Source organism: Rhipicephalus microplus, chromosome 4 (genome assembly GCF_043290135.1).
Source record: "Rhipicephalus microplus isolate Deutch F79 chromosome 4, USDA_Rmic, whole genome shotgun sequence".
In the NCBI taxonomy this organism is placed as follows: domain Eukaryota; kingdom Metazoa; phylum Arthropoda; class Arachnida; order Ixodida; family Ixodidae; genus Rhipicephalus; species Rhipicephalus microplus.
Window position 1 is genome coordinate 87,387,514 of NC_134703.1, and position 24,866 is coordinate 87,412,379.

Here is a 24,866-nt window from a genome sequence, read left to right on the forward strand (position 1 = left end):
ATTCCAAAGTATAACGCACGTGGACATTAAAGAAAATGGCAGGTAGAGGAATATGGAAGCTTTCGATTAAAAATTCTATAAATATTATAACGCTTGTGGACATCAAAGAAAATGGCAGGTCGAAGAAGATAGAAGCTTCTGATTAAAAAATCTATAAATAGGGGTATGCACTATAGGCTCGAACACTACTCTGTTTATGGATTCTTACATGTGAGTATTGTGGTTTTAGAAACGGATGTATACTCCACTTGTGAAAACTTCGACCAAAAATGTTTTAATCAGTGCTTGGGCATGTCTCTGGCAAGTTCATTCTGCACTACATGGCCCGTTTATGAAATTCATTTTGTATCGGCATACATATATGTATGCAAAGCACGCGAATGGCAACTAACATTGAATCATTCATAATCACGTCTTGTTAATTAAGGTATACTTTCCGAGGCTGTTGTCGATTGATATATGAGCTCTGCTTTCATGACATTGACGTAGAGTTTTGCCCATTTCGCTCTTCAGACTATCAGTTTGCATGGTTTTAATTATAGTCCAAACAGTATTATGGGGAACATGTTGGACGCTCACAAACACATGCTGGTCTATTATCCACATCTTCGTAGAAGTAACTACGTGACAGCGCCCTGCATCGTATTTATGGCAGATAGACATACCACAACCTCCAAACAAATGTTTGCTAAAGTTGAAGACTAGACGGGCAGGTAAAGCATGATTGTAAATTGTATAGCGCACCAAATAGACGGAACACAAGAAAGATATCCACACAACAAGCGCTTGTTGCGTGTATATCTTTCTTGTGTTCCGTGAATTTGGTTCTCTCATAAGTTCGGCTTAGTGAACGCCTGCTTTACGTTTATTAGCTTCTTTTTATTATTATCATTTTAGTAATTGATAAAGTACAAAGTCATGCTGGATCAAGATGTTTCACTTTTATTTCAGGAAAGAAGCATCTGTTGATGTGGATGACATCAACAACAAAAAGTTCGCACGGAGGAACTTAAATTTAGTCGTGCACTTTATCGCTTATTCAAAAAGCTTAAAGAGAAGGGGCAGGGCCACCTTCGTTGGGCTCTAATATATGAGGTGCTGAAAGCTACAGCAATCTCACCATCTTATGCCATTATAGTGCTGGCGAAGTGCTGTTGCGTTCACCGCAAAGTATGAGGCACTATAGGTTCGATTTCCACTGCCGACGGAGGGGAGTTCCCCGAACAGGTCCTTCATTGCATATAGTATGTTTTTGTCGTCTGTAAAATGGCTTCATTGTCTGCGAAGATGTGATAAATGTTCTAGGCAATAGCCTTGGTGAGGTCAAGCAACTGCGGTAGCATCTGGTAGACCACGAACTATTTCTGTCGAGTGCCTCCCGGTAAATCAAGCAAGACCAACTCCATGCACGTGCACTAAAAGTAGTGCAAATATAATTCAAATAACAGTGGTGCGTGTGGTAAATTGCGAAATGATATTGACCAGGAATGCCTACTTAGCGGCGAACGACAGGCCCAAAGCAACATCCACTAACAAAAAAAAATTTGTTGATGCATACCATCGGGGATGAATAGACGAAAGGAAAGAACGTCAGCTCGCAACCTCTTTCCTTTCGCCTATTGTTCCTCGGTGGTTTTCGTCGTCCAGTTCCCTTGTAACATTCACCAAGTAGCCAAACAACAAGGTTTACCTTTGTCGCGTGCCAACTGATAATATGATAGGGCAATTCTGTATACAGTGTTTTATTTAAGTGTGCGTATTGGGGAAGCTGTCGACAAAAAAGATTAGCGCATATATGCTGACGATGAATCTTCAAGGTAAATTTGTTTTATGTTATGTTCTTTGCGTTTATTCACGAATACCCCGCTTCCCGAACAAATTGCGCGTGAGCGCCGGGACATGTGTGTCGCCTACGCGGCAGAGGTAGCCTGAGCGGAGAAAGGTGGCTCGTTGTCGATGAAGGCTGTGATGAGCTCGAACATGGCCTCGGGCTGGTCGTAAGGCAGAACGTGACCTCCGTTGCGAACCACTACGAAGTTCAGGTTCTCGACGGTCTTCTTGTAGCCGTACAGGCGCTTGCCGTCGGCGCTTCGCCAGATGTGGCGGGGTGCGTGAGACCACCGGTCCGCGTGCGACCAGGCCACGTTGGCCAGGAACTTCTCGGTGTGCGTCGTGGGCACGCAGATGTCCAAGTGGCCGCTGTACACCAGCACCTTGTAGCCGTTCTCCAGCACCGCGGTGAACTGCGGCACCGCCGAGCGCATAATGTCGGTGATGAAGTGGGCTGCCACGAGTTCCCGACCCATGCTGAATCCCTGCTGACCCACGTGCAGGGCGCGCCTGACCTCGGGCTTCTGGACGAATGCCTTGTACGCCTTGCTGCCTTCAGGCTCCGTGTCGGTCAGGTAGTTGTAGTAGTAGTCGAAGCCCGTAACGTTCTTAAAGAAAGTTTCGTGCGTCAGGATGCCGAAGAAGAGGCGGTCCATTATGATGCCGCTCTCGACTGTGTTTCCCGCGCGGACCATAGCGACCGCATCCCTGGCGACTCGCAACATGTAGTCGGCGGCGGCGCGGTCGATGAGGCCGATGCCGTAGATGAAACTGCCGAAATCCATCATGTTTATAGGATCCGTCAGACCATTGCCGTAGGCGATGCCGCGAAAGTTAATCTTGACCCGCATCGTGTCCGCGTTCTCGTGCAGTGCAGCCCCCACAGTCGGCACGTACTTTCCTGCATGCCACAGGAACGGAAAGAAAGATTAGTGAGTAAGTCCTATCATTGATTATGACAATACAGCAAAACTGCGGGAATGTTGCTTAAAGACAGAACAATAGAACATGCACCAGAACACAATCGCGCGTAACCAGAGTCAAGGAGCCCACAGTTGTAGTGACCCAGCTTTTTTTTTTTTATCCCTAAGAAACCTTCAACGTAAATCGAGTGGCCTTGTGTGGACACTGTGCTGAATGAGATACGCGGTAGTGGGTGCGTGTGCGTGGAAAAAAAAGAAAAATGGTAGGCAAAATGAACAACTGAAAAAGGCAGGGGTACTGATGTGTATAATAAATAAACCCAGATATTCACCTAAATGTAATTATTACTCGTAATAAATAGTGTGTTATGCAGATGGGGTGAACTTCTGTTGAATTCAACCACAAAGAAAGCAAAAGTCAAACGTTTACTGCTAGAGAAATGAATAAAGAAAGGTAGTCCTGGACACAATAGAGCAAGTACTAAAAGCTGCGAGACAACCAGTAATGAATTGTGCTTAGATTGAACGAGGGCAATGTAGCAGCCTTTTCATCTTTAATTTTTATTTACCATGTCTTTTGCCAATGAGTATAGCAACAGGAACTAGAAGTGAACGCAGGAGCGAAAATCAGCTGTCTTAGTACCAGGAGCAGCAGTAGATTCATTGCTATGTCTTATTTACTTACATATTTTGTTTGTTTTTACTTTTAGTGCGATTGTTGGCTTACTTGTTTTCGCTCATCTCACTGTTTACTTAGCTAAAGCATATTCCTACTTTGTAGATCAATTGACATAAAACAGAATGGGAGTGAGAAAGTGGTCAGAAATTACTGTCTTCGAATCGGAATCCGAAAATGATGTTTTTGAAGCGTGCGTTGCGATATTGTAAATTGCGCTTACCGGCGTACGATTCGCCCGCGATGTAAAAGTCGTTCTGGGCCAGCTCGCCGAACATCGTGAAGAACTGTTGCAGGAACTCGAACATGTCGCGACCAACTTCGGTCTGGTTGCGGGCGTAGCCGGCGTCGTTTTCGGTGTAACTGTATCCCGTCCCCACGGGTTGGTCTACGTAGAGCATCGAGTAGCGTTTCGCCCAGGTGAGATCACGAAAGGCAGCCTCGTTGCCGTCCTCGGACAGATAGTAAGGACCATGCTCGTTGAAGAATCCCAGGAGTGAGGATGTACCAGGTCCCCCTTGCATCCACAGTATCACTGGGTCATTCTCTGGGTCTCTCTGAAAAAGATAAAATACGAATGGAAAATACGAATATCTCTACAGATACTGTTTTTTGAAACAGAGCGGCCACATCTTTTAATTTTTTTCGGATGCCTCTGCTCCCCTTCCATGTCGTTTGCGTTACGTCGCTCTTGAAAAGTGGAATGGGAATGTATTCTCTCCGGAATACGCAGTGGTGCATATTAATATATTTTGTCGCTCAATTGATAGCAGTGCTGTAGACCTAGCAAGTGCTGTCAACGATCTCGATCATGCATAACTCAAGAAGCATGCAAAATTGACCTTACACGGTGTCGTTCAAAGGGCGACTCTGTACAGTGCATAAACATCTGGCGGCTACCACTCACCATTTCAGGCATCGCTATACAGGTTTTAAGTATCTGCGGAGCCCGTTCCTCATATTCAACACTGTTGATGCCTCGAAGCCAATATGGCTTCAAGGAGTGCCTCGCTATCTATTTCAGACAAAGTGTAATGTGACAACGAGCGCAAAACAAATATTTTTCGATTGTAGCCTATAAGGGCGTCGAGGTGCCTTCCGACCCTTTAAAAATATTCGAACATGCTATCTCATAAGCTTTTATTAGTTTTTCGGACAATTGACCCCTAACATTTGTAATTGACCGGTTGAGAAACCACCTTGCTTAAATTCAAAGTGTTAATGCACGTGCATATTGTATTTAACCTCCACAGAAATGCTTCCAACTCGACCAACGCGACCAAATAATTGTCAGAGCGACAGCGTATAGTCATTGGAATAACATGGTGGTTTTGACTCCATCACTGAGGTGGTTCAATCTCTGTGAACACACTCATCTGAATTGTTATCAGGTTTAAAGCCTCAATCTCGCACGCTTTAGAAAATATTTCTCGAGCCTCTTGCATGTCACTCTTGCTTGCGAAGAGCAAGTGAGAGGCGCGCACGTGCCATCAATTGCGTGGCAGCACGACAACACTGACGCCAAAGATGATGGCTAGAATGTGCTTATTAATTTTGGGTATGATAGTAATTACCACATTATGGGGACGTCACATGATTTTGGTCTTCCGAGAAAAAATATCTGAGTGGAGTGGTCGCATAATTCTGCTTCTATAGACTGTCACAGTAGCTGAAAGACGTAACAGTTGCTGGGAAGTTACCCTAACTCACCAGTGAAGGCACGAACCAGAAGAATAGGTTGCTATTGTACTGTGGGTTGACGGTGATGTAGCCAGAGTAACTGGGCACCTCGTAATCAGCCCCGATAGGCCCCACCCTGCTGTAAGACTTGGCCTCCTCCAGATTACCCGCGTTGATGAGAGGCGTCAAGAACAGGCGCTCTCCTGAAAGTGAATGAAATCAGCAGCAGCAGCTCAGCTCAGAGGCCTCCAGGAAAATAGGGTCCTGCTAATTTTTAGTATTGCCTTGCTTTGATAGCTAGATTAACACATTATATTTTATTTATTAGGTAGTTCTTCGTTCCATTGAGTTTCACAAAATGATGGTTTAAGAAATATGTCTGAAGTCATTTGTCTAACTTGGCGCAATATTTTTGTGTGTTTGTGTTATGATATGAAGAAATATTATTGATTTCTTTGGTGATTCAGTTGGCGTACATGTTAATATCTACTGAAACGTTTTTAAGGTTGGTGCTGGAGCGTGCAGGTTCTTTAAGATGTTTTATCAAACCTTCCGAATATTAAAACTATCATTCTATGTTTTTGCGATAGCGTTTCAATTTTCTTTTTCTTATTTTCTGAAACATGATGAAAGTTGGTGCTGTAATTAGAATGTTTTTGACAAGGTTCGTGTTTCTCAAAATATTTTCTGGGGAAGTGTGATACTTGGTGTTGTGATCGTGGCGTTTTCTGAATACGCTCGGGTTGTTTTACCCCTGAATTTGTTTCATTGCGTAGTCAGCAGGGCATTGCCAAGTCACGACAACTTCAAATTTCCGTGCATCTTGGTCTTGATAACGTTTAGCAAGAAATATTTACCAAGTACACTGAGTTTTTAATCGCATTACAACATTTTCTCTTATTATCGAGATATATAAAAGCAAGAATGGACATGGACGTACTACAATATTTGCCTTAAATGTACCTCATAAGGCTTGTCATCAAATTCAGCAATACTGATTGGAATGTAAATATAAGTTTTCAGCTAATGCATGTGCATGCTACGAATTCTATGGTTGCGAAGCAGTCATGATGTCAGTATATGCTCAGACTGTATACAATGCCACTGTTAGCACAGAGTATTGTAGTCTTATAAATACGATTAGTATAATCAAAACAACAATGAACCTGAAGTCATTGTGACAAATGACAATAGGCATAATGACACTGTCAAGTTATTTTTCCGAATACCTGTAAACGATATAAGTTTGTTAACAGTTGGCCAGCTTTTTTAGTTCCTAATATTTTCTACGTTAATTTTTCTAGTTTAGTATATCGCTCTAAAAGTTATTTGGAGCATTGCATTATCTTCGTATATTGATATAAAGAGTATTCACATCCGGCTTCGAATTCGACGCCACGTTATGTTTGACGTCAAGAGCGTTTTTACTTGCAAAGTTTGGAAATCGCGGTCATGCTCAACACTGAATTGTTCGTGTGCAGGCTACCAATAAATAATAGACGAAATAAAACGCGTTTTGGATTCTGAGTGTCACATGCGCATTTCACCATAAAGGCAAAATAAATATTGTATATCTCTGTACATTTGTCTGCTAATACTTTAATTAAAACATGTGCCTCATGCCCCCCTAGAAAAGAAGCGCAAAAGCAGAGGTATTTTATTGAAGTACATTTTGTTCCGGCAGTGATAAATTACTGATGCCAGCTTGACACAGCCTTGAGCGAAGGAGAAATTCGCGAATGTCACTGTTATCACTACAACAATGAAAAAATGTAGTCTTGTTTGTCTTTTTATTATTATATTTGTCGCATCAACACTCGCTCTTGAGTTGATTAGTAACTCCGCTTTATAAATATAACTTGAATTTTCAACTTGCATAAATTGTCCATAATCATTTCACTCTTATAGCTAGAAGACGTCAATCAGCAAATATTACACACGCAACACATATGGTTGTCGGTATGTGTATACTTGCCAAGGTCGAGTACAAAACAAAGGTCATGCGCAACGTGGCATTACGTGGTGTAGGGGGGGGGGGGGGCTTTTTAAATTCAGTAGATAAAATGCACATTGACATACCTGTCTACGTTCGGAGACTCTGCTCACACCGGGATTTTTCTCTCACTTTGTTTTGTTTTGTTTCGTTTAATCATAATGTGACTATGACATCTCATTTTGCTGGAGAAGCCAATCTGGTGGGCGATCGCAAGAATAAAACGGAAAATCATATTCCAGGAAAAATAGGCACAGTAGTCTCTCTCTCTCTCTTTCCCTCCTCTCTCTCTCTCTCTCTCTCTCTCTCTATATATATATATATATATAATATATATATATATATATATATATATATATATATATATATATATATATATATATATATATATATATATATATATATATATATATATATATATATATATATATATATATATATATATATATATATATATATATATATATATATATATATATATATATATATGGTTGTTTGCAACTTTCACGACTGGTTTTTCTCATTGCAAAGGTAAGAAGTGTTATGTAGTTTTTCATTATATGATGTTGGACGCGGCACATTGTCCGATATATTGGACATTGGAACGTTAGGGGGACTTTTTCCGAGAACAGAGAGCAGGGTGTAGTTGAGGCGCGTGACCGAAAAAAGACATCTCAGAACACAAGCACACTTTTCTTGCTGCTTCTAAACCCAGAATACAATTATTGGGTAATATTTTCTCAGCTGTGACATCACTCACATTATTACTGCACTATCACTGCGTCGCTATTACCTACAAAGAAAACTGCGTGAAGTTTAAGAGTAATATTTATAACTGCAGCGAAAATGAGTTACTGTCAGAAGAACGCCAGGAGAGCGCAAGAGCATACTGTCGCGTTTTTGTTGTCACTAAGACCAATCTTCCATGGTATTAGACATTCTCAATTACGCAACGCATGCAAACGAACTACCGAAACTTCTGTTGAAATGTGAACTTTGTGTGGTCCAACGTCTTCGGAACTCTTATCACTGCATAAATATGCTTTAGGACATTCAAAAATGAATACAAGTACACTGACTACTTTGGCGACAGCCATAAAAAGTTCTTCGTGCTCAGTCCCATCAATTCGAGGGCTCCTGAGAGGCGGGAAACACACCGACTGGGACCACATTCACTGAACGGCAGCGCGGGTCCCGCAAGCTGCCGAGAAAATGCTCTCTAGGAAGAGGCGAGTGCTTTGGAAGCTTTGGTGCGATGTGTTACAATGTTCGATAGATTAGACAAATTTCGCCTTGCCGGGTCTCGGGAGGTTAAGGAAGCACATGGAGGAGGACCATTTGCATTGCTTAGTCCGTATAGCTACCGAGTCGTTCACGCAGCGCCAAGCATTGGAGATGGTTACCCACCAATACGATTTAATTTTATGTGCTTTGATTTCACATTGATTTCGGTATATATGAAATATTTTTAAAGAAAAGTTATGTCATCTCGCCATTTATTATATTTAAGTGCGTGTCAGCTGTGAATGATGAGGGTTCTTCAAGGATTGCGCCGCGTGTTTTTTCAGCAACCATGGGCTTTTTGGAACACCACCGACGCAATCTTCACAGGCCACTTTGCTTCCGAACTGCTCACCACCGGTTGATACTGAACCCAACGCCTTTACAGTAAGGGCGTGTTCTAATGCCAACTCAATTATCGCAGCCCGCGCCTTTAATTTCTCGCTTATCTCAAAACGTCGAAGCCTACCTTCAGTCGGTGTATTATCCAGGTCAGCGTTGTCATTGCTTATGCTGTTCTCATTGTCTGGCGCAAGTTCCTCCACGTTCTGGCCTCTGTAACACCACAAAACAAGAAACATCTCTTCAAAGAAGTGCGTTTCGGCATGTCATACAATCATTACGAATATTTCTTCCATGTTTCGATGTAACCCAAGTGGCAGTCATTTTTTTTTTGTTCGGCATAATGAACGTAAATGGTGTGAATCAAAATATGCAGAAATAAGCTTGGTATATTTTTTTCTTGCCTTCATGGTTCAACCATATACGATATATGACCACACTTGAAACCAGTACAAAAACGCGAACCTACATCTTTACTTTTCCGTCGGGTTTTCTTTCCTTTTATTAAACGTTACGTTGACTTGGGCTAATTGGTTACATATCAAGCTGAATCCACAAGGTTCTGAGCAGCGAAATGCGTATTTATAGCGGATGAAAATGGGCAAAGGAGTAAAATAACAACAGCTTTACATGATTGTACGAACACAGCAATTGTGTAGGACAAACCCATTCGTGTCTTATGCAAATTTCTCCCTGCAAATCACGCCCTAATTAACAATTATTTGGCAAACGAGCTCTCTGTCGCTTGTACAGCAGTTTATCTTTGAGGTGTTCAAACTACTATTTATTATAATCAGCATAGCTCTTTGGCGTAGCGTCGCGCCATTATCTCTATATGCGGGGACAACTTCCTGTGGCAATAAAGAGAAGGCTACGTAGCGGGCGTGTGCCACCACTCTAGAATATAGCGCCACAAGTGCGTCCACGTTGTCCGCGTGAAAATAACCAAAAACGAACAACGTTTATTTTCTACTGGATGCCATTTACAAAGAGATGCTGCACGTATCAAAAAGATATTCGTATTTGTTGTTGCTTTCTGAAGGGCCATTTTGCGTTTTTGCGCGTCAGAGAACGTCGCATGTTTTACGTGCACCTCGCAATCGAAATGGCGCGTCTTTGTCCTCAGGTGAGCACGTCACCCTCGAGCTATCGCGACGACTCGCCGAAGGAGCTTGTGTCGAATTTCACTTACTGTGTAAGTGAAATGTAAGTGAAATGTAAGTGAAATGTAAGTGAAATGTAAGTGAAATGTATTGCTGTGTAAGCAGACGTATCAAATTGTGTGCGGTGGGATTACCATGAACCCGGCCGTCATTCGAAACGCACTCCGTTCGTAATTTTCGTGTTATTCGCAGCCTATACTTTGCTCCCAAAACGGTTGCACCGATTGGTCCGGAATGCGATAACGCTGATAGGTGAGGGGATGAATACCAAAAGGCAGAAATAATTAGAAAGAGAGAAACTCTAGGATAAAGCAATTTCTTGGAGAGCCGCTATCCCAATCGGCTGAACTGTGATCTGAAACCAAGCGTCGTTATCGGCAATCCAGGCTCGCAAGCAGAGCATTTCATAGTCTTGCATAGTATAGTATAGTATAGTATAGTATAGTATAGTATAGTATAGTATAGTAAGGAGGTGGAAAAGGGAATGGATGGTGAGGACGAGATATGTGAGGATGAGGATGATGTAAAATAAGAGGGGAAAGCAAGGGATATCACAGAAAAAACTGAGAGAAATGCACAGAAAGGAAGGGAAGAAAGAGAGAAAACAAGAAAAAGAAATAAACAGAGATGTGACAGAGACAACATGGCGGACCTTCTGTCTTGAAATTTGGTATAAGGCGAAAGTAAAACGCGTGTTTAACGAGATGGTTTAATGTTTACAGTACACTTAAAGATAGGTCGGCGAAAATTGTGGAGCTCACTCAGACTTACTCCTTAAATATACTATGCGCTTAAGGAACGTTCGGACTCAGACTCACAGAAATTTCGCAGAGCCGGACTCACTCGAACTCAAGTTCACGAAGATTTTCTTCGACCGGACTGACTCGGACTCAAACTCACCGAAACATCGCTCACCCAGACGCACTCAGACTCCGGCTCACGGCTCGATCTGAGTCTGAGCCGTGAGTCGTGAGCTCACTCACGAGTGAGTTCGCAGACCTATGCACTGATATAAGCGAGCTTGCGCTATGTCTATTGGTTTTTGGCACCTGTAGTACCGTTTGATGTGAAGACACCCGCGTTGACGCTTGCTGGCACATCATCCAGACGACTGCCATCCTTCACGAATGACGAAACAGACCTTTGTGGTAGTGGTAGTAGTTGACAGGGAGAGCGTAAGCAGATAAAGCTTCGTTATGGCCAAAAAAGTGTCGCTCAATAGACGCAGAACATTAAAGCTCTTCAATCGAGGGGCTCTAGCAGAACGTAAGCAAGGGTTGTCATCTCATAGCATGTTAAAGAGCTACTGAACAGAATGACCGTACGTGTTCTTCTTTAGCTCTACCGTGGTTTTTCTCGTCGTGAGTGTAAGCGGTGAACGCAGTATTACAGCCTGGTGAGCCAGGTGTGCCCCACAGAGCTACATTTATTATGTATCAATGATACTAATACAGCCAGAGTATACTAACGAGGCCGAGCCTTGGGCTAAGGTGTTAACGGCGCTCACGAAATTGGATTTGATAGACAAACCCTAAGCAATGATCAATAACGCGTTGCAGGGCTAATCGTAAAGGCTACGGTCATTCAGCATTATTTCTTTTTATTCACCACATACAGTGACACCACCCCACTGACGAAGAGCACTACGAAAGGAAAGTGGGATATATAAAAGACACGTTTACAAAGGCTCAAATGTTTGTGACCATGACGCAGTGGATAGAGTGTCCGGCATCTGTTGTCGCTGAATGAAAAGACGTGGGCTCGACTCTGGTTGTTTCATTGAAAGTTTTCTTTTCCATCTCATGGTGCACATCTTTTCAACGTCATTTCCGCGACGGAAATACGCCCCTAAATCCCGGGTGGCATAAAACGCTTCCGTGTTAAAAGAAAGAGAATAAATAAGAAAGACAGAAAAAGAGAAGCAAAGTAATCTGAAGAGAGAAAGAAATAAATAAAAGGAAAAGACATGGAGGTTAACCTAGAAGAACTGGCTTGCTACCCTGTACTGGGGTGGGGAAATAGGGGTCGGAGAGATAATAGGTATAGAGATATAAAATAAATTTTAAAAAAATCCACATGCACACACATGCAGGGCACTCCGATCACAGTCGTTTGAACAGGCCGGTTGAACGCAAGAAGCGTAGGAGCGCCATCACAGCCTTCTTCTGCGACATTAAGTCCTGTCGGTAGCGCAAGATTCTTCCGAAAGAGTCTGGTTGTCCAGTTCGTCTAGTGAATTGCAGAGTGACTGTCTCTGCGAGCAGCATTGTGCGCATTCACACAGAATGTGTCAAGCTGTTTTGTCACTGCCACAATGGTCGCATGCAACAGTGTCAGCCATTTCTATGCGGAATGCGTGTGCATTGGTAAATGCGATCCCCAACCGTAATCTGCACAGCATAATAGCGTCTAGTCGGTGAAGTTCTGGAGGAATGCAAAGACTGGGAGTTGGGTTAAGGTACATATTTGTGAATGGATCAAATTTGACTTGGTCCATCGCGACGTGGTGCGCTTGCGAACAAGCATGCGGAGTTTTCATGCAGCGTCAGTTCTGGAGAGCGGAATCTATATTTGATCGCTTTCAGTATGGGCAGCACGGGCAGCTCCATCGGCCCGTTCATTGCCAATTATTCCACAATGACTTGGAAGCAATTGAAAGGCTATTTCACATCTTTTCTCAATGAAATGGTGAGTCTCTTCTGCAATCTAGAATACCAGTTGTTCCTACGGGCCACGCCCCAAAGGTGATAGAAGGAATTGCAGTGCCGCCTTAAATCACTGAAAATTGTCCATTTTTGCGCCTGTTGATTTCTGATGAATTGCGATGTGGCCCGAAGAGATGTGAGCTCCGCTCCCGTTGGTGTCGTAAAGTGGGAGGTCTTGAATTCGCTTGTTGTGTCTTTTATTGGTATAATAGAAGATACTGTTGAACTCTTCTGTAAAACAGAGCCTTCGGTGTATAGGTATATACAGCCTTGATACGTCTCGTATAACAAGAGCAGAGCAAGCTGCCTAAGAGCAGCTGATGACATATCTGCTTTTTTTCTGGATGCCAAGTATAGTTAGCCTGATGTTAGCCTGAGTCAGGCACCAAGGAGGAGTCGAAGGCCTGACGGCAGGTATAAATCATGTTGGCATAGACTCGCGATACGTGGTTATCGTTTGGCAAAAGGATGAACGTGGTCTGGCTGCGGGCAAAGAGGCTAGGTAGTGGCAGGGTGTCCGAGCGATTTGCCTTATATGTTTCCTGAGTCTCTCAACGTCAATATGTGTCGTGATGAGGTGGTCATCAGTGATTGCTATAAAAGAAAGCCAATGTCGACGCACTACGAGACAAGCCGAGGCAAATCCGAAGTGCCTGGGACTGAACACTCTGTAACGTTCGTAGGCTTGTTTTGCTTGCATTGGTCAATGCCAGTAAACTGTACCGCGGGAAACCGAGAAAAAGTACCCTGTGCAGCTGTAGCATTCCACTGGGTGACATTCCCCAAGTCTTTCCTGCAAAGAACTTCAGTAGATTACATACGTCTATTAACCGTTTTTTTATGTACGAAACGTGATCGCTCCATAATAAATTCCTGTCAATCGTGACGCCCAGAAGAATGGCAGATCTCACGTACAGTGGGAATCGGTGATATGCGAAGCACAAATGAGAAATGTTGATATGTCACTTTAAATCAGTACAACGTTGCGAGGTGGAGGCAAATAATGCCGTACATGACTTATGAGTCATGATTATCATATTTGGATGTGTCGTTTACCTTCGCCTCTATTCGCGTAACGCGGTACCAAATTTAGTATATGGGAAGCTAGCGAAACGGCCCCGAGCACGCTATGAGCCTGTTATGTTGTCATGTTCTTACATGACATGCGTGTCACGATTATCATGTTTGAACCAGTCATATATTTTGTCATCCATTCACGTCACGTAATACCAAATTCGGTATATGTCCATGGAGCTAGAAAAACGGCCGCGAGCGCATTTTGAAAGGCCCAATATACTCCAATGTAGCGTTGACGCACGCGCACGCTGGGCACAGTGATGTACGTTAACGAAAATTGGGAGACCCTTAAGATTCGCCTTTAAGAGTTGAACGCGATAGTGAAATCCGACCCCTAGTGCACCCTTGAACCGGTAAGTGCATACTTATTGATGTGTTGTGTTACATACACACGCACGAGCACAAACACGCACACAATAGATTGGACCAGCGCGCGCTATTATCGGTGAATGGGTTCGTTTTCGTCGAGACACCTATCGAACAAAATGCGTTAAAGGTGCCCTGAAACACTTTTTCAAGAAACTGTGAAGAAGAAAGAGCGTCGTTGGCAAGCAACATCGCCACCGCTTGGGTACTGGGTGCTGGGCTTCGCTCGCTCGGCTCGTGCTGATCATCGCCGGCATCTGCTTGACCGTTGCTCTTGCACGATCGTGTTTCTTCGTAGGACCACCGTCGCAACAGTCGTCAATAAACCCTTTTTCAATTGGTGGAAGGTGCTGCCATTCGCCGTCGCCTGAACCTGGAGCTGCGCAACCGAACGCTACCTCCCATCATGGCTACCAACAACGCGCAACCTGGCTCTTCCACTCCATCCCCCAGCAACCCCGGCGTTCTTCGTTTGCGAGAGCCCAAGGTCTTTAGCGGAGCTGATGAGACCGACGTGGAAGACTGGTTCGCTAACTATGAACTGGTGAGCGCTAACAACAAGTGGGATGACGCGGACAAATTGACTTACGTCATCTTTTACCTCACTGACGTGGCCGAAATGTGGTATAATAACCACAAAAACGACATCACGACGTGGTCCATCTTTAAAACCTTGTTTGCTGACGTTTTTGGCCGACCCGCAGTCCGCAAGTCCAGAGCCGAACAACGCTTGCGGACTCGCGCACAAAAGCCAACGGAATCTTTCACCAGCTACATCGAAGACATTATTGGTCTTTGCAACCGTGTGAACACCACCATGCCCGAGTCGGAGAAGATTCAACACATCCTCAAAGGGATAAATGACGGTGCATATCAGCTGCTCCTGGCCCGTAATCCTGCCACCGTTGCGGAACTTGTCACTTTGTGTCAAAGTTTCGATGAGTTGAGCAAGCAGCGCGCTCTGACTCGCCCATTTTCCTCACACGCCGACTCGCTCTCCAGTCTCACTTCTGTTCCCGACCACTCACCAACCCTGCAAGAGATTAAAGACTTTGTGCGTGAAGAAGTAGCTCGGCAACTGTCGTTGATTCCCTTCACGCAGCAGCCGCCGTCCTCTCGTCTGCCCTCACCACTCCGCGACGTCATTGCCGAAGAGGTAGCTCAGGCTGTTCCCGTCGCTGCCTACCAGCAGCCTCTGGCCATGCCTGTTGCCCATGCGCCGGCTATGCAGCCCGTGGCCGCGCCCCTTACGTATGCCCAGGTGGTACGTAGCAGACCCCGCCAGCAGCATTTGCCACCCATGTCTTCAGTCGCTCCCCACTCCGCCCCATTTTCGACACCTTGGGCCGCACCACGAGTCAGCAATTCCTGGCGCACTCCTGACAATCGACCGATCTGCTACGCCTGCGGTACTCCAGGACACGTGGCACGATATTGTCGCCGTCGCTTCCAACCACTCCGCGACGCTACTCGGCCGCTACCGTATGACCCACAGCCCATGCACATACCTGCTCCCTATCCCTCACCGCAGTATGGATGCACTAACTTTCCTGAGTCTCGGTCACACCAGCCTCAAACTCACTCTCCCCGCTCCCCATCTCCTCGCAGGCGATCACTGTCCCCAATGCGTCCTAGACCCGCTTCCTCCAACCGGGAAAACTGAACGCCGCAGTTCCAGAGGCAAGAACTGCGCCGTCGTCGAAATGCTCAAGTCCTCGCACTTCACCAGCTAACGTCGTCGCTATATCTGTCGATGGTGTTTCTACCTTTGCCCTCGTCGACACAGGTGCTGCCGTTTCTGTTATAGCCGCCCAGCTCTGCCGCTCCCTACGCAAAGTGACCACGCCGCTCTCTGGACTATCGCTTCGTACAGCTAGCGCACAACAAGTTCGACCTCTTGGCACCTGTACGGCCCGCATATTCATCCAAGGCTCTATGTACGTTGTCGAGTTCATCGTCCTTTCGGTGTGCTCGCATGACGTTATCCTAGGGTGGGACTTTCTGTCAAATCATCATGCCATCATCGACTGCGCACGCGCTGAAGTTCAATTTTCGCACCTGTGTGACGAACCTTTGCACGAAACCCTTGAGCGGTCGCCAAAACTTGTCGTGCGTGAGGACACTGAAATTCCGCCAGCCTCTCTTGCCGTTGTCCCGGTTTGCTGCGATGACTATAACGATGCTAGAGTAATGTTTACACCTTCCGACATTTTCATGAGCCGCAGAGCCGTTTCCTTGCCTTTCGCTACACTCGACGTCACTGCGGGCTGAAGCAATATTTTCGTCCACAACCCCCTTTCTGCACCGCTTACGCTACTTGCCGGCGAATGTCTCGGTCGAGTGGAGTACCTCGATTCCTGTTTATTCCTTAACATGCCAGACGAATCGTGCAGTAGCGCCTCGACCGAACTTCATGCCCTTTCCCCACTGGAGTGCTCATTGAGTGACACCTTCTCGAGTTCCATCGCCGACACCTTAAGTGCCCATGAACGCGCCGAGCTTCTTAATCTCCTCCAGCACTTCGCGAATTCATTCGACGTTTCTCAGCCGCAATTGGGTCGGACTTCCGCAGTGCACCACTACATTGACACCGGTTCGCACCAGCCATTGCGTCAAAGACCGTACCGTGTCTCTGCTGCAGAACGTCACGTCATCAACGACCAGGTCGAAGAGATGCTACGCCGTCGCGTTATTCGACCATCGCACAGTCCTTGGGCATCTCCTGTCGTTCTAGTTCGAAAAAAAGATGGATCGATTCGATTTTGCGTCGACTACCGGCGATTAAACAAGGTGACGCGGAAAGACGTCTATCCATTACCGCGCATAGACGACGCCCTTGACAGCCTACAAGGAGCCGAATTCTTCTCCTCCTTAGACTTACGATCTGGATACTGGCAGGTTCCTATGGCAGAAGCTGATCGCCAGAAAACTGCGTTCATTACACCAGATGGCCTGTACGAATTTAACGTAATGCCATTTGGTCTTTGTAATGCTCCTGCCACGTTTGAACGGCTCATGGACAACACACTGCGTGGACTGAAGTGGTCTGTGTGTCTATGCTACCTCGACGACATTGTCGTTTTCTTTCCCGATTTTCCTACGCATCTGCTTCGACTCCAACTGGTTCTGACGTGTTTAACCAACGCTGGGCTCCAACTGAACCTTAAAAAGTGCCGCTTCGCCGCGCGAGAGCTGTCCATCTTAGGGCACATCGTCTCCAAGCATGGTGTTCGACCCGACCCTGCAAAACTGCGAGCAGTCGCTGAGTTCCCGAAACCTACAACACTCAAAGAATTACGCAGTTTTGTCGGACTATGTTCGTACTTCCGGCGCTTCGTGCGAAATTTTGCATCGATCATGTCACCACTGACCAACCTCCTACGCGGTGATGCAGACCTTTCATCCTGGTCTTCTGACTGCGACGTCGCGTTTGCCACGCTCCGTAGTCTGCTAACATCTCCTCCAATTCTTCGGCATTTCGACCCAACAGCTGCAACGGAAGTTCACACAGACGCTAGTGGGGTTGGTCTAGGCGCCGTCCTCGCCCAACGCAAGCCGGGCTACTCCGAATACGTCGTCGCTTATGCGGGTCGCACACTTACTAAAGCTGAGGCCAATTACAGCGTCACTGAAAAAGAGTGCTTGGCGCTAGTGTGGGCGCTTCGCAAGTTCCGCCCTTATTTGTACGGTCGCCCATTCGACCTGGTAACGGACCACCATGCACTTTGTTGGCTCGCCACATTGAAAGACCCTTCTGGCCGCCTAGCTCGGTGGGAACTGCAAATCCAGGAGTACGACATTCGTGTCATCTATCGCAGCGGACGCAAGCATTCTGACGCCGACGCCCTGTCGCGTTCGCCTTTACCTCCCGACTCGGCCTGCGGAACCACTGGTATCTCCATCGCATCTCTCGACCTCGACTCCTTTACCAGTGAACAACACAAGGACCCGTGGATCGCTTCTCTTTTTAACTGTCTTTCTGGATCGTCAACCACTGCGGTACCACGATCTCTCCGACGTCAAGCTGCTCATTTCGCCATTCGTGATCGGCTACTACACCGACGCAACTACGCCCCCGAAGGTCGTAAGTGGCTCTTGGTTGTCCCGCGCAGCTTGCGATCACAAATCTGCGCCTCCTTTCACGACGATCCCCAATGTGGTCATGCCGGAGTTTTCAAAACTTACGAACGCATTCGCCATCGCTTCTACTGGCGCGGAATGTATAATTTCGTTCGAAAATTCGTTATGGGCTGTCCTGACTGTCAACGTCGCAAATCACCGCCTTCCCACTCGTCCGGTGCGCTTCAACCGCTTCCGTGCCCTGCCAAACCTTTTGATCGGATCGGAATTGATCTCTATGGCCCTCTACCGACAACATCAGATGAAAATCGGTGGATTATAGTCGCTGTGGACCATTTAACACGCTACGCTGAGACCGCCGCCCTTCCAAGTGCCACTGCGCGGGACGTAGCATCCTTCATCCTTCATCGCTTCATATTACGACATGGTGCACCTCGAGAACTACTAAGCGATCGAGGTCGAGCCTTCCTATCAGAAGTCGTCACGTCTCTGCTTTCTGAATGCCATGTTGTTCATCGCAAGACCACGGCATACCACCCGCCGACTAACGGGCTCACGGAAAGATTTAACCGCACCCTTGGCGATATGCTCGCCATGTATGTGACATCCGATCATACTAACTGGGATCGCATTCTTCCATTCATTACGTTCGCATATAACACCGCGGCACAGTCTACCACTGGATTTTCACCTTTCTTTCTTCTTTATGGACGCGAACCATCCCACACCATCGATACTCTCCTTCCATACCGTCCTGACGCATCCGAATGCCCATCTGTGTCCGAAGCTGCCCGAAATGCGGCAGAGTGCCGTGAACTCGCACGCACCTTTACGTCTCGAGAACAACAGCGCCAGAAAGAAAACAACGTCGACTCTTCACAAAGCCCCAGCTATTCCCCGGGATCACTTGTATGGCTGGCTGTTCCTTACCAAACCCCCGGCATTTCCTCAAAACTCGTTCCAAAGTACGAGGGCCCATACCGCGTTTTGGAGCAAACCTCGCCGGTGAATTTTCTCATCGAGCCACTTTCCCCATCTGACGACATGCGCCGGCGTGGACGTGACATCGTCCACGTCGCCCGCCTTAAGCCATATTATAGCCCTCTGCCTCCAGACTCTTAGGTCGCCAGGATGGCTCTTTCTCGGCGGGAGCAAATTGTGAAGAAGAAAGAGCGTCGTTGGCAAGCAACATCGCCACTGCTTGGGTACTGGGTGCTGGGCTTCGCTCGCTCGGCTCGTGCTGATCATCGCCGGCATCTGCTTGACCGTTGCTCTTGCACGATCGTGTTTCTTCGTAGGACCACCGTCGCAACAGTCGTCAATAAACCCTTTTTCATAACCATAGAATGAATTCACTAGAATAGCTTATTGCCGCACGAATTCAATGCCGCAAGATTTTCAACAATCCGTCCAGTGCGAGTGGAGTTACAAAGGTTTGTCGCATGCGGCAATTGCATTACCTCTTCTCTCGTCCCGACGAAAGCGCTGGAAGCTAAGCAGAGGGGTGACAGGCCAACCAAACTACCGCGCCTCGTGATTTCGAGCATTTTTAAATGCGAAGCATCTCTTAGCAAACTTCGGTGACTTTGGGCATATCTATCTATCTATCTATCTATCTATCTATCTATCTATCTATCTATCTATCTATCTATCTATCTATCTATCTATCTATCTATCTACAGTCATTTTATGCCATACTAAGTTTGGTATCGATACCATTATCGAAACGGCCAGTACAGCTAAAGGTCGTAGGCGGCTAGATAGATATATATATATATAGATAGATAGATAGATAGATAGATAGATAGATAGATAGATAGATAGATAGATAGATAGATAGATAGATAGATAGATAGATAGATAGATAGATAGATAGATAGATAGATAGACAGACAGACAGACAGACAGAGAGATAGACAGACAGACAGAGAGATAGATAGATAGATAGATAGATAGATAGATAGATAGATAGATAGATAGATAGATAGATAGATAGATAGATAGATAGATAGATAGATAGATAGATAGATAGATAGATAGATAGATAGATAGATAGATAGATAGATAGATAGATAGATAGACAGACAGACAGACAGACAGACAGACAGACAGACAGACAGACAGACAGACAGACAGACAGACAGACAGACAGACAGACAGACAGATAGACAGATAGATAGATAGATAGATAGATAGATAGATAGATAGATAGATAGATAGATAGATAGATAGATAGATAGATAGATAGATAGATAGATAGATAGATAGATAGATAGATAGATAGATAGATAGATAGATAGATAGATAGATAGATAGATAGATAGATAGATAGATAGATAGATAGATAGCGTGTAGGTGTTAACCTGGTTCATCTCTTTACTTTAGCTGTTTCAAATTTTAATGGTAATGGATAACTACGCACTGTATCACGTTATCATGTGCCCAGATTGCCTAAGACATTTCCACCCGTTATTAAATCATAGTGCACTAGAAAACTGTGGCGTCATCGTTCTGAAGTTTGTCATTATTGTGCGGTTATTAAGCTGTGTCTTTAAACTCTGCGTTGTCATCTGCACAATGCAAATAAAAGACAGCGTCATACTAAACTAGACCTTCCATCTATTTTATTTCATCTTTTGTTCTTGCGGGTTTTATGAACGAATGTTTCTGATAAGTTTTCCAGCTGGCTGCGGGATGTAAAAACAAAGTAGAACGATACATAAAGTGGCCAGGGCGAATTGTCATTGTCGAAAATGCATGAAAGCCTGATTTACCCGGTGTCCTCAGGTTGAAAGACGAAGTAGAAACCAGAAACGCACCGTGTGCGCGTAAATTGTCTAACCCCTCCCAAAATAGGGTATAACCCATCAAGCTTCATAAAAATAACTACCTTTCTGCAAGCTCCCAGCGCTGCGGTTTCATGTACACCCTCTCAACGATAATGATTCAACTGTGCAAAGCCTTCCTTCGGATTGGCTTTGCACAATAAAGTACTCAAACTACGTCGTTATTCGAAGGTCAGCTAAGGAGTGGACATATGAGTGACGTCTAAAAACCCCACTCTCTGTAAAGTGTAGGGCCGTAAGTACTGTGAGGTACACTTTCTTGTGTCACTTGAAATATGGGACGTCCTCGAAGTTGCTGCTACGTAACACCGTAAGAAGGCTCCACGTAAACACAATGATCACTATACAAAACCTCTCAAACCAAACGTGTAGATCTTTCTTGGCATCGCATACGTTCACGAACCACAGCAAAGATTTTGGAGGCATCCCAAATTCAATAATTTCGCAATGCATAGTTCCCAGTTTGATGTTCTGTCCCTCAGAAACGAGGTTGCGCAATGCACGACATTGAATGCTTTAGATGACACGAAATATTGTCATTAAACATTTATTGTGCCATTATTTTCACCGGTTGTTTCCTGTTCTACTTTAATCCCAAAACGGAAATTTAACAAATATAACATGTTGTCACGAAGGAGCGTAATTATCTCGGTCAGTTCGTGTGGGTACATTGGGGTATATAAAAAAAATAAAGAGAGGGTGAAATGCAGGCAGTGTAAATTAAACAAACAAACGCTGGCTTTCAACGTAAGCTGTATACCTTGAAGCAATACTTTGATTTGGGCTATAGTTGGTTCACGATACTTATTTGCAAGGGGCAACGCAAAGACAGAGGTACAAAAAAAAAGCAGCAGACACAGGGGACAGGAAACAAAGAAACAGGGACAAACAACTCCCGTCCTGTGTAGAATGCTTTTCCCTCTGTCTTTGCGCTGCCCTTTCTATATAAGCACCTTAAAGCAAGACTTTACGCACGCGAACTCTGCACAGCTCCCTAGGAATAGGGGGTGTGATTTCATACTCCTTTCTATTACGGCACGTCCTCATTCTGTATCAATATCAATCTTCTTTTTCGTCCAATGTCACTGAGGTTTTTCTGAAAATCAGCGCTTGATTTTGTTCTTTGCTTGTGTTTCATCGCCCCCTCCTCCCTGAAATTTCCAACGTACATGGTGTTCGACTGCTGACCTGAAGGCTGTAGGCTTGAATCCCCGGCTGCAGCAGGGACATTTTCGATGGAAGTGAAAAAGCTTGATGCACGTACAGTGCTTGGGTTTAGGTGAACGTTGAAGAACCGCAGTTGGTAGAAATTTCCTGAGCCCGCCTTTACGGCATCTCTCGTAATGATATCGTGGTTTCGGGTCATTAAACCCTAAAAAATATTATAATTTACGTGTTTTTTCTGTTTTTTTTTTCGTTGCACTCTTGACGGTTTTTCAAGTAGGCTACATTTCCGCACCAAATGCACCCCTAGTGAGTACCTCTCAAACTCAATGTCTGTGAAAAGTTACATTGGGGTGATTCCACGAGAGATTGACACGGGTCCCAAAGTTGATATTTTAGATTTCATTGAGTATTTTATATTTCATGCACCTCTCACCAGGTAGGCCGAAAGTCAACTTCGTTTTATGAATAACGGCATAACTTACGAGAAATAAAATATCAAACTTCACCAACACGGAGGCACCAATTTCGTCACCTGTCATTTTCGAAAATTGCAGATGCTATAAAAAGACAAATATTTTTGTTTCAAGGAAGATATTTTTTACCTAAATGCATGTCTAATGAAGAATGAATTCATGCGGTTTCAAGTTTGTAGACTTTAAGAAAATAGCTTTTAAAAATGTCTAATTTTACGACAGCTTAAAATCAGTTACGTATTCCCCATTTTTTTTCTCCGAAAGTAAGGCAAGCAGCGTTTTCAAACTTGACACGTTTTAAGGATATAGTGTGTTCATTAGGTACATAAATTATTGCTGCCGTAGGGCACATGTAAATTTTTATATATTGCCTCAAATTTCTCATATTGGCAAAAGTGTACTCCACTGAAACTTCAATAATAAAAAAACCCCATCTTTGATTTTTCTTAAAATGTCGTAGACAACCGAAAACTATCATACAGTAATATAAAAAATATGTTGCATTATTTTGTTTTGAGCGACAATATTCCTGGTACAAATCAGAGCTTTTCGAGAATGCGCTGATAAGTTGAGAAATCTAGAAATCGGAACGAAAAAGCGGCAATAAGCTTCAAACGCGGGTAAACGTGACCGAATTTGGTGAAGAAAGGCTGTTTTAACAGATAAGAGTAACTATTTTGAACACGGTATCCTACAGTATCTGAATTCACTCTTATACGTAGAGCACTGAGACTTCTAATATGTGGTGCCTCTCCATTACTGACACACAGATGGAGCTGCTGTGATGGCCATGTGTTTTCAACACGTTGGGTAAGAGAACTGAATGTTGAATGAGTTCATAAACGATTCATAACAAATTTTTATCATATGGGGCACGAAGACTGCCGCATTAGACTGAAGAACACGCCTTAGGGCAAGTTGTCATCCGTGGTCTGCTCTACAAATGAATTGCTGTGCGCCGCATCTCGGAGGCAATGCTTTAGATCATATGGTTCAAAGTAGGGACAAAGATTACGCCTCCCGTAATTTCATCGACAAAAACATTGTGAAATTCATTTTAACGTACTATACTTCAGTTTTGCATTCGCACTGCGGATACTTGTGCGAAAGTACTTTCAAGGACCGCAGAGCTTATAACTGCGCGCTGACCATGCGACGCTTGCGCAAAAAGACGGGTGTTCCAACGCTTTGCTAAGACAAGACGGTGGTGGCACCTATCTGTCGTCTGGTGTTCTACACCTAATCACCTCTGAGACGGGTGTGCGCACCCGTCTCAGAGCCACGTGCTTTGTTTTCCGAAAAAAAAAAAACTGCCAGATGGCGCTCATGTCTCACGTGTGACGCGTTTGATGCACTAGTTCGTCTCCGCTGCACGCTCGAGGCACTCTAACGCTGCGCCTCCAGAATACCATTAGCCGATTTTCTTGTGCAGAACATCAAATAAATGTTTTGTTCACTCTCTACACGCAAAACTATCGTCTTTCGACGACATGTGCAGAATAACATGCAGATACGGGGCCCATTTTTGTCACAAATGATTTTTGCCAATGCTAGTTAAAGAAATATACTTGCTCATCACCGGCCTGCCCTCGGACGTGGACAAGAAGAGTCGAGCAAAACAGCAACAGAATCGCGGCCAGTTGCATCTCGATGCGAACGTCAAGACTCTGCGTCCCGGTGTGCCCACATATGAATCCGCGACAGGTCGCTTGTCAGGTCCCCTCGACGCAGATTTCTTTTTATTTTGTTACGCACCCGGCAGGATAACTAGCGAAATAGAAAAAAACTTATTTAAGCAGTGAAGCTCATTACCCGCATCGACGACGACATGGAACTTGTGTTAGAATTCACGTTTTGTCATTTTTTTTCGACCTGGGACGTTTGATTGGCAGGGTTGTATTTCACAGCCGCTTCGTTTTGTTGGTGTTTCTCATGATAGCGCACTGTCTGTTAACTGAAAATGAGGTCGAACCATTTGAGTGAGGGACTCAAGCGCTTGTCACGCTCAGCAACGCTGCGACGAAGGGCAGAATTTGCTCACTGGGGACAGCGAACAGCCCGGCTACTCACCACCCTTGCACGAATAGAATTTTAGCTTTATATATGCAATTTAGACGATTAAGTGACAAAAATGAAATTCGAGAGGCGCTGATCATCAGCTATAGCTCAAATATTGTCATTGTAGCCTACGCACTACTGTCACTACCAGCTACTCTGCATAAAGGCCACAACGTATACATGCCTGGGACTCACCATTTCCAGAC

General features: G+C 44.9%; 1 protein-coding gene across 2 annotated transcripts; it reads right to left on the reverse strand.

Annotated features, from left to right (window-relative positions):
• Positions 1-1,822: 1,822 nt before the first annotated feature.
• LOC119172188 (venom serine carboxypeptidase-like) lies at positions 1,823-24,329 on the reverse strand. 2 transcript variants are annotated; one of them, XM_037423215.2, is made up of 5 exons: positions 24,175-24,329; positions 8,853-8,938; positions 5,140-5,312; positions 3,653-3,986; positions 1,823-2,731 (listed from the first exon to the last, which is right to left on the reverse strand). In XM_037423215.2, exons 1-5 carry the CDS (start codon positions 24,246-24,248, stop codon positions 1,911-1,913), a joined length of 1,488 nt encoding a protein of 495 aa, XP_037279112.2. In that variant the 5' UTR covers positions 24,249-24,329; the 3' UTR covers positions 1,823-1,910. The 2 variants fall into 2 exon arrangements, with proteins under 2 accessions (XP_037279112.2, XP_075749386.1); XM_075893271.1 differs by having other exon boundaries at positions 24,171-24,292.
• Between the last annotated feature and the right edge of the window lie 537 nt (positions 24,330-24,866).

Coding starts and splice junctions, on each gene's coding strand:
- LOC119172188 (XM_037423215.2), bottom strand. CDS start 24,248: ATGCAACTGGCCGCGATTCTGTTGCTGTTTTGCTCGACTCTTCTTGTC. Junction 5,313..8,852: donor GGATAATACACCGACTGAAG/GTAGGCTTCGAC, acceptor ATTCACTTTCAG/GAGAGCGCCTGTTCTTGACG. Junction 2,732..3,652: donor CGCGGGCGAATCGTACGCCG/GTAAGCGCAATT, acceptor TGTGGCATGCAG/GAAAGTACGTGCCGACTGTG.